The sequence below is a fragment of the Cariama cristata genome, unplaced genomic scaffold (genome assembly GCF_000690535.1).
Source record: "Cariama cristata isolate BGI_N322 unplaced genomic scaffold, ASM69053v1 scaffold28895, whole genome shotgun sequence".
In the NCBI taxonomy this organism is placed as follows: Eukaryota; Metazoa; Chordata; class Aves; order Cariamiformes; family Cariamidae; genus Cariama; species Cariama cristata.
The window spans coordinates 279-10,366 of record NW_009617346.1 but is presented as its reverse complement, the minus strand read 5'-3'; the positions used below and the strand labels follow the sequence as shown (position 1 = coordinate 10,366).

At 41.5% G+C, this 10,088-nt stretch overlaps 1 protein-coding gene across 1 annotated transcript in view; it reads right to left on the bottom strand.

Annotated features, from left to right (window-relative positions):
• Positions 1–476: 476 nt before the first annotated feature.
• KCNJ3 (potassium inwardly-rectifying channel, subfamily J, member 3) overlaps positions 477–10,088 on the bottom strand; it is a 9,823-nt gene continuing 211 nt past the window's right edge. The window contains exons 2-4 of the mRNA XM_009700508.1: positions 9,659–10,083; positions 2,946–3,162; positions 477–1,078 (exon numbers count right to left, since the gene is read on the bottom strand). Of these exons, the coding sequence (XP_009698810.1) occupies positions 477–1,078; positions 2,946–3,162; positions 9,659–10,083 (1,244 nt within the window). The remainder of the gene's footprint in view (positions 1,079–2,945; positions 3,163–9,658; positions 10,084–10,088) is intronic.

Below are 10,088 nucleotides of genomic sequence, written 5' to 3'. Positions count from 1 at the left end.
TCCAATGGGGTCACTAAGAGAGAAATGGACTACGACCGAGCAGCATCACAGATTCTTCCTGTGTTCTGCTGTTCTATACATCAGCAACGGTCCAAGAGCTGAGCTGCACAATATTGTGTTTCAGCTGGTTTTACACCCTTTTTGGCTTGGACTCTGAACATTTCACTCCGCAACTAAGGATTTGGTCCTTGTTTTGTGAAAAAGCATCTGCGTATATGGAAGACAATGTAGACTTGCAACAAGCATGCCAATAAACATCATTAGGGCAGCAATGTCTCTGGCACAACAGTCTAACCTTACTGCCCCTCAAAGTCCTATTATGCTACCTAAGTTGGATCTGTACAGGACAATTACACAAAAAGGACTGTTCTTCCTGAAAGTGGCAAAACCAAATTATGACTTTACTGTAAGACAACTCTTTCAGGCTGGCAGTCTCAAAAGCAGTTTATCAGCAAGAACTCCTGTTGCTTCTGCTCTTAAGAGAGATGATCAGAGTTCATTTTTCTGAGTTTGGCAGGAAAATTATCTTCCAATTTCATCTCTAGAGCGCACATACTTGGAGGGTTCTTCTGCAACTCGAGATCATTGGTAGACCAAGTCAAAGCCTCAGCATTTATTTTTAAGGCTTTCACTTGAATCCTGTCATCCCTGTCTTCATCGTCAGAGATGGGACTTATTTCTTGAATTTTCAAGAGATCGCCGGTACTGCAAGTCTTCTTTGTGTTACTGGAACTCATTCTCAGGGCTCTTCTGGGAAGGTCTTCCTTTCTCGAGCTAATCCTCTGAAGTTTGAAAGGGCGCTTGTTTTTCTCTCCTGCAATATCAATACAGTCAAGTGAACAAACCTGTTCTCTTCTGGTTTTGTTACTATCGACAGGACTATTCAAAGCAGATGATAGGGACAGGTTTTCCTCTTGCTCTTTAACACTGTAAGGAGGAGTGGGGACTTCAAATGTAGCATGAAACTGAGAATAATCGACACGGAAAAAGCCATCTTCTAGGGACATTACTGGGAGGAATCTGTGACCCCAAAGAACTTCATCTTCTGTGTATGAGGTCCTAGCTTGACACGTCATTCCTACAGAAACAGAGACAAGAGCATGACATTCTAATGTGAGCAAGTAGACCAGTATATGGAACGAAAAATACAAGGTAAGGCTGATGGATAAAAATCAATCATAGCCTGTAAGCTAATAAATTTATAGACTATAAAGTAGAGTGATTGTTCCTAGTCAATCTCCTGACAGTCAACGGAGTGCCTCTAATTAATTAACTAGATTTTTACACAAATATCAGATTAAATATTGCAGACTCACACTGAGCAAACCACTTTTGATAAAAGCAAAACATAAAATTAAGACAGTACTAGCCTGCTAGCAACAACAACCTTATAGTTTGTATGTAATACCATTTCTTGGAAGCCACCTTGGGAGAAAGAACCGTTGCTTGGCAGAGGCTTACAGAATTCTCTGGCAAAGATTGGGCCAGATTGGGGGAAGCCAAAACTAAAAGAAAAATTTAATCTTCCATTCCTTCTATAGGCTACATTATGTTTTCTCCAAATAATATGTCAAGACAAAAGCTGTGCAGAGACCCTGCAGCTGTCTTCCATGCCAAGACACAGGTACCACTGTAAAGCTCGTAGAAGAATTTGTTCCATTTAGTGCAAACATACATCATTGGCAGTATTTACATGTGTGAATTGACAGCTAAAATGTGTTTTAACCAAGCCAACAAATCTGTTATAATTTCAGCACAATGCTGCTGATGATAAATAATACAAATATCCCAGGTAAGTAGAACTTTAGGACTTCCTCTCACGGTACTCTTCAGAGGCAGAATTAGCAGTCAGTAAGCCCAAACTCTGATTTGCTCTCAGGTTACCACTACATTAATTCTCAGACAAGTGTAAAATGTTTCCATTGTGATAGCCGGTAAGGTAATTGCATTAAGTGTGGTTATGAATGCGTGCTTATCTAAGATACATTGTCCAGTTGCGGGATGAGAAGAAGCTTCTGTGGAGATCTAAAGACTGCCGCACTCAACGTGAAAGACTCTTCTGCTCTGGTGGATTGTGTGTTTGTTTAGTGATCGGTCAGTTCTGTTTCCTGTCCAGCATGAGATGATTGCATTTGGCTGCACCAAGGAAGGTGCGGATCTAAGGCAGGAACTGGGCAACCGGTAGTCTTGTTGAAAGAAGGATGAAAATGCTCCTTGATTAATCAAAGTTTAACAAATCCTCAAAAGAAGGGAGAGGAAGATCAGAATATCAATGAACCTACTGAATGATTTGGACTTTAACAGTATGCATGGATCCTCAACACAGAGCTTCTTACGTAACCACAGCGCATTGTCACAGGATTCATAAAAGAATTAAGTCCTCCAAAGACAAGGTCAGAAAGTCAGCTGTCATCTGGACAATACATATCAGAATTTTTTTTAAAAAAAAAAAGAGTTAAAAAAAAACAAAAGCCCTGCTCTTCTTTGCCAATAACCATGTGTTCCTACAATCTTTGCAACTACGTGGTCTGTATTTGTACTGTAAAACTGGATTTGTCATTTTGCATTCAATTTAACACAAGCTAGGCTGAAAGTGATTTTGCAGCACAGGCAACTTTTAAAGTTCAATGTTCTTTCAGAACGGCGGTCCTTAAAACAGGAGTCTCAAAACGGTGTTGTACTCCTCTACATGCCATTCTCTGAGTGGCAGGGTGCACCTCTTCGTGGACACACTGGCCACTCTGGGCATCAGTAATGCAGAGCCCACTGGGGAAGGGAAGTCTCCTGTTGGCTGGTAAAGGCCACTGAAGTCTGTAGCATATGGCAGGATATTCCGCAGCATCCAGGATTATAATCCTGAAAGGATTAACAGCTGCCTTGCTAAAAATATTAGGACTGAACACAAAGAGTAAAAATTAGAGTACGCATATTATTTTAAATCTTACCGGTAGTCTCAACGATTCCTTCAAGGATGACAACTATTTCAAATTGCTCGCTTCTTAGTGATCTTTGTGAGAGACAAAAAAAGGGGCTCTTTGAGGTAATTTCATGACAGATCGTTAATGGGGAAACTAAAAACAGCTGGTCAGCTCCAGTTCCAAATCCAACATCCAGTTCACACTGGTCTAGCGGCAGAAATTCTCCCTCTGGTGTCTGTCGGGACTAAAAATGAAAAGATGATATAGTAATCGCCGTGTGACACAAAACATGAAATCAATACAATGAAGTTTAAATCTGCCTTTTTCATGACATTACCATCTACATATTAGGTCTGGGGTCTTCATATTGGAGGTATAAGTAATGCTAAATACTGTAACGCTACTATATATGACCAATTATGACTTTTCTTATCATGGCACTAGATCTCATCATCATCTACAAACGTTACTATGATATATATGTATATTTTGACAAAAATGTCGGGTACCACACTACACACCTTATAATGGATGTTTGCCATGGACACACTGTGGCAAAAGTTCCCGTTAATGAGAACAAAATCTACAAGCCAGAACATTTAAATCCATTTCCCGAATTCATGTTTTGTTATTTTTATTTTTGGCAGACGTTCTGATGTACTAACTCAAAGGTAAGCGTCATACGAATTGTACAGTACGTCTGGTAAGTGACATTTCCACAAAACCGTCTGAATCGGTATTAACAATGCTATTATCCCTTGCCAATTTGCATGTACCGTCTACTGTATGTTGATCTCCATAATGAACTTACGATCATTATTAAGGTAAGTGCCCCATTTTTATTCACGTCATTTCACAAGTCCAATAAAAATACCGATATGATGGCTTCCTCCTGCCTCATAGTGTTCCCCCAAAATCTCCCTGGCATTCAAAGTATAACTAAAAATTACATCAGTTGGCCAGGCAGTTCCTCAGCTGATTGCTTTAAAGGTCTCTGATAGAAATTGCCCATTAAAATTAGAAGCTTTGCAGAGCCTATTCAAAATCCTATTTAAAATCCTTTCTGCTTATTACTTGATTAGAAAGCACTTAACTCTTTAAGAAGCCAACTCTTGATTATAAATGATAGATTCTTCTGCAGTTACTAAATAGTTTTAACTGTGTTGCATTGGCATTGACAAATGTATTGGTTCCATTGCTTGGAAACTCCATCCATTAGTCCGGAGAACAAGCCGAAACTAGCAGTTTTGCTGTTGACTTAGATCTGACTGGTATTATTTTAAGAAAGCTTCTGTCCGTAAAAAAAATCCCTAGGCAACTAGTGTACCTTTAGATTGTCTCTCTGCTTCACCTGTATCTTAAAAATGCTGAATTCTTAACTGCCTGGTATCTATTGGTGATTACATAACCAGTTAGGTAGCTGGTAGAGTACAGCTCCTTACAGCTGCTTGCTAAATACAATGCATTATTTCCTTTGTGTGCTATGTGTCTGTTGTTCTGCTGAGGAAGAAAAAAAAATAAATCTTCCTATCTAAATAACCAAGTTCTCCCTTACACAACAGTCAGTTTCTCCACTACTGATGAGGACAGGGAAAATATCAGCTGCTTGCTTGTAAAAGCTTTCTCATGGATTATTTGTGCTTTGAAAGGTAAAAGACAGTGCTATGAAATAAAAGCGATCAAAGCCACTACTACACAGCAATCGTGACAGTCTCTGTTATATGCAAAGGTGTAATCAAACTACTGCAAAAACATCCTTTCTCTTTTCCTGAGGAAACCTGCAGAACTAAGCTGCAGACTGCGCTACTGCTTTTGTTGCCTGGCTACTGTTCTTTCAGCGGATGCACAAAGTGTTTGGCAACACATGATCTTTGCTCCAAGCTGTATGAGCTGTATCTAAAACTCAAATTTTCCCGAAGTTTTATCAAATACGGTTACCTAGACAAAGATGTACACAAACCGCTGCCTGAATGACTCAAGAACTTTTTCATCTACAAACCATTTTTCTCTGTGGAAGAGTCTTCAATCAAATCCACTCAATAGTAAACAAATGCAGCAAGGATGATTAGAGGTAACAGATCTGGGAGAAAGCAAAACGCTGTGTTTGAGGTATTCGGCATCTTACATACAGGACTAATTATGCAGAGCATGGAGGATTTTTAAAAGAAATTTATTTGTTAAAAAGAAATTAACCTGAATGAAGATAGCTTAATAGCCCTAATATGTTAAGACTCCTAGCCAGTGACCTTTGTTTCATATATATAGCTTTACTCAAAGGATCACAAAACAGGGCAGAGGATTATAAACTGTCAGCAATAAGTACGGAAGGAACACTTGTGATTCTTTATTTCGACCACCCGCGTAACACAAAGCTAAATAAATTCTGCAGATTAATACATGCTTGGACAAGTGCATAATTACTTAGAAATGCCCCAGCTTTCATTTTAAACGTGGCCAGAGATGGAGAATCAAAAAGTCTAGATGAGTTTCTTCGAAGGTTAATTGCCTCACAGCTAAGAAAAAAAAAAACTACTCCTGTGTCCGGATTTTTCCACCTTTACCGTTCTGCCAGTGGAGCTTCATTTCATTTCTTATTACTAGGCAGACTTCCATTGCAACATCACTTAGTCTGGTTTTGTGTCTGACCAAACATTTTACGCCCTTCGAGTCTTCACTCCTATCCTTAATTCATTCTCAACGCTTTTCTAAACCTTGTTGTTTATGCACGTCCTTCTTTAACTGGACACAACGCAGTTTTATTATTATTAACCCTCTCTCAGTTCGCTCTTTTAGAGAACTCACATAATTATGTTTTGATACGCAGGTGGACTAATTAACCGTTGGAATAGAAAACACGGGATGCGCAAGACAGATGACCATCGAGCTTAATATTGCTGTACATTGTAGAGAAACGCAGGAATCTAGAAAACGCTAAACTGGTATGTGCTGATTTGCCGTACAGCAATACAGTATTTTCAGTTCTGGTATTTGAGAGGAAAAATCCTGACCTCACCCATCTGCACTTCTGCCCCATCCTTAGGCTAGCAGTTTGCAAGAACATTTTTTATATATTACATTACTAAAATAATATGAAGTCGTTACTTTGATGCCTCTGTTAAAGAATCGTATGGGTTTTTTCGTAGCAACACTATACCTGGAGCTCTAGCTTAGATAATACACTATGACTGCTACTTTTTAATATAGTCTAGTTGCGCCAAGCTGTAAATAGGACCTGAGTGAGCTGGGCTTGTTCAGACTGGAGAAGAGAAGGCATAGAGGGGGATCTAACAGCAACCTTCCAAAAACCTTAAGAGGAAGGTGATCGAGAAAATGGAGCCAGGCTCTTCACAGCAGCGCATAGCTGGAGCAAGAGAGACAACAGGCATAAGTTGACACAAAAGAAGTTCAGACTGAATTGAAGAAAAACTTTTCCATCATAAGGACAGTTAAGCAGTGGAAGAGCTTGCCCAACAAGGCTGTGCAATCTTTGTCCTTAGAGGTTTCAAAACCAGACTGGAAACAGCACAGAGCAACCTAGTCTGACCTCAAAGCTCACCACGCTTTGAGCAGGAGGTTGGTCTAGAGACCTCACAAGGTCCCTTCCAATCTGAATGATTCTGGGGTATTAAAAAACATATCATTTGCACTTTCTACACGTGCCCTGCTTACCAAATTATTAAGATCACAATATAATGGGTCTTTTTACTTATTTGCAATGCCTGTCATCTGCCACTTGCAAACCTTCTGTCACAATTTTGTTTGCTTTCAGCTTACTCAAAGCTGTTAATTAGTACAGCTCAAAGAATAGGTGCCTGCCAGTCATAACACAAAGCACACTGGCTCTATGACTACTCTGCTGCACAACTGTATTTTTAAAACTATTGCTTAGCACATGTTGAAAACAGGCTACAATGATTTTACATTCCTCGGCTTTCTGAATTAAAATGTCCTACACTACTAGCTGAAACACTTTACAGACCACTTTACACACCAACACTATCATGTTTTACCAGTGACATCTGTAGTCCCATCAAGAGAAGGTAAAAATAGGCATCGTAACTAATTTTTTTAAAATCAATACTGATCACTATACGGTGGATGCTGGTTGCTGCTGCTGTCACCAGATCACTGAGGCACACTAGTGAGGTCCAGGAATTAACAGGCAGAAAAATACAGTTCATTGTGACACTGAGAAGGCCAGGACCTAGAACTGCACATTTTCAGCAGCTAGTTCCAAACAGTTTCTTTCTATTTCTTGCCCCAGGAGTTTGTTTCTTCCTGCTTCTAGAGCATTCAATGTAAATTAGAAAGACTCAGGTTTCTGGAAAAGTTTTTTTCTGAAACACGCGCACTTAGTCTTGTAACTCTGTTTTCCAAACTCTCCGCAACTCAGTCCAAAAAGGGCCTCAGACTTTTCCATCATATCACTACACCATGCTGTTGGGTATTGCCCTAGACCAAAAAAAAAGCCAGCACAGTGTGGTGACACCACTGTAATCTGCCAAATATCCTAGGGCATATATCACACTTCCAGTAAATGCCATTCAGACAGACTTAAGATTGGTGTACTTTCTTTACAAAGTTAAATCCTCGGGGCTCCGTTGGTCCAACCGAAACACTACGTTCGCTACTAAATATGTCTCTTATCTCAAGTACAAAAGTGTGATAAGACGTATTTCTTAACATTCTTTCACTATGATACAAGTAAAAAAAAATTCTAGCCATCTCATCGGGTGCAGAAGTGTAGCAAGATCACCTGTCAACAGCACTGCACGAAGCACAGCGGAAAGAGCACAAATCACAAAAAGGCAGACCTTGCTACATATGACCGGTAAGCCAGTTCCAGCATGTTCACCGTGATTTTGCAGGACACACAAAGCTACTTCAAAGCAGCTGCTGTAAATTCACATGCTGCCAGAATGGCTGCTATGACTGCTGGAACTGTGTGTCCAGTTCAAGGGGCACCTCAACGAACTGAGGATTTACAGAAAGACATGGGAACTAATACTATGCCTTGTAATGAGGAGTGAGGGGGCAGCTAGTACACAAACATTCGCTTCTAAACTTTCCTGTGTATGTAGCTTATATTTGCCAAAGGTCGCAAAGCAGCCTGAAGATAAGTCATGGGCATGATGATCATTCAAAAGAAATCAAGCATTACTAACTGATTCATCATCTAGTCTATGAAACAGCTATCGTAAGACAAATTGGTCAAGCAGGTCGATCAAATGTCCTTGTGTTTTCTGTCCCAATCATCTGCATGCCAGCATTGTGTAGCAATAGAGTTATCAGTAGAAAGCACACCAGGTTGTGTGTTCAGTGTCTTATTTCAAAAGAAGTTTATAGTGAATTACTATCACTGTAAAAACACAACTGTGACACCGCTTTTATTCCACTTTGACTTGCATTCTGTCTTGGATGACGGACAAAATTAAATGCTTTAGAGGAGGCTTTCTGCTAATTTTTAATGTCATGGTTTAGCTGGCTTTCCAGTTCCTACAAAAATTGCTCCATTGTAACTCCTGACAGCTTGTTCCCATATATATATATATCTCTCAAACCTCTTCTTGAATCTTAGCAGATTCTCCATTTTAAATGGCATTCTGCGGCAAGAAAATTAACAGCTCAGTCAAGCGTTCTGCACAAAACAGAAAGAAAACAGCCTTTTGCATTTACCATTGTCCCATCACCTACTGTATCATGCTTGTTTTTGCAGATTATTTAAAAGGCCAAACAGTTCCTCCAAAGAGAGGATTACCATAGAGAACACAGAACACTTAGGACATTCAAATATGATATTCTGAAATTAATGTCATCACTGGGATCCAGGTTCTGATGCTCCCCATCTAGCGTGCTCCCGCGACAAGACGTAGCTGCTATGAGCTGCTATGTTGCTTCATCTCAGCATGCTGCATGCCGTGTTTTCCTTCCATTCTACTTCTGACCGATGTATCTCCTGGACTTCTGGGCCTGCCAAACTCTACTGTCTCCCGACGATATTTTATTTTTTTTTTGGTTAATCCCCTTTGAATTCCAGTTTTCTTGCATTCTGAATTACCCTGACCATCGTCAGTTATTAATAAGTAGCTATTGCTGACAACTAAAGGGCCTTTCCACTAAAGCACCTCCACAATCTGTCTGAAATGCTGGGAGGCCACTGGCTGGCACCATGGGGTAAGGAACCGCAAGTTAAAGCTCTCCAAGTTTCTCCATGGGGAAGAGGAGGTTGATCTTTGTCCTAATTTAATGTCATCACAAAAGAGATTTAATGTCACCACAAATCCATTTCTTACTCCCAGCCACCAATTGCTAAAGGGCATGTCTTATTATCCCTCCCTGCAGCTACACTGTATCCTGACACATCCATTCTGCCTGACAGAATTGGCTTCCTGCCAGCCTCACAATCCACTCATAATACCCCTGGGAGGTCTCTGATGAGACTGTCTTTTCCCCTATGCCTGCTTGGCTCTTTCATGGCTCCAACTATGGGCAGCCACGGCAAATTTTTCCGAAGCCCTTCATACCACCCCGGCCATGTCCTCTCACCCACAAGCCAAGGGACAGGGCAGCTGCCCCTGGAGCAGGGCAGAGCCCACGAGCAGGCAGCAGCAAGGGCTGCACAGGGGAAGCCCCATGCTACCTGCACTGTGGGCATGTGGTTACACTTGGCCCACGCCCTGCCTGTGTCACCCACTATGATTGAGGGGCCCCACCCCACCCACTGTCACGCCAGGCCTCACCTTGATCAGCTTGCAGCGGATCTGGGCAGACACCATGTGGCTGTTGCGGAGGTTGCCGACACGGAACATGAGGCACAGCTTGCCATCCCGCTGCGAGACGACTGCGGCATGGCTGAACATGAGGGTCTCAGCTCGCTTCTTGGGCTGGGACATCTTGATGAACATGCAGCCAATGAGGAACGCATCAACAATGGAGCCCAGCAGTGACTGGAAGAGGAAGAGCACAATGCCCTCGGGGCAGCGCTCAGTAATGTAGCGGTGCCCGTAGCCAATGGTGGCCTCAGTCTCTATGAAGAAGAGGAAGGCGGAGGGAAAGTTGTACACGTTGGCAACACACGGACTGTAGGTGTCATCATGTGCCCGGTGCAAGTCACCTCGCAGGTAGGCGATGCCCCACCACATCGAGGCCATGACCAGCCAGGCGACTGTG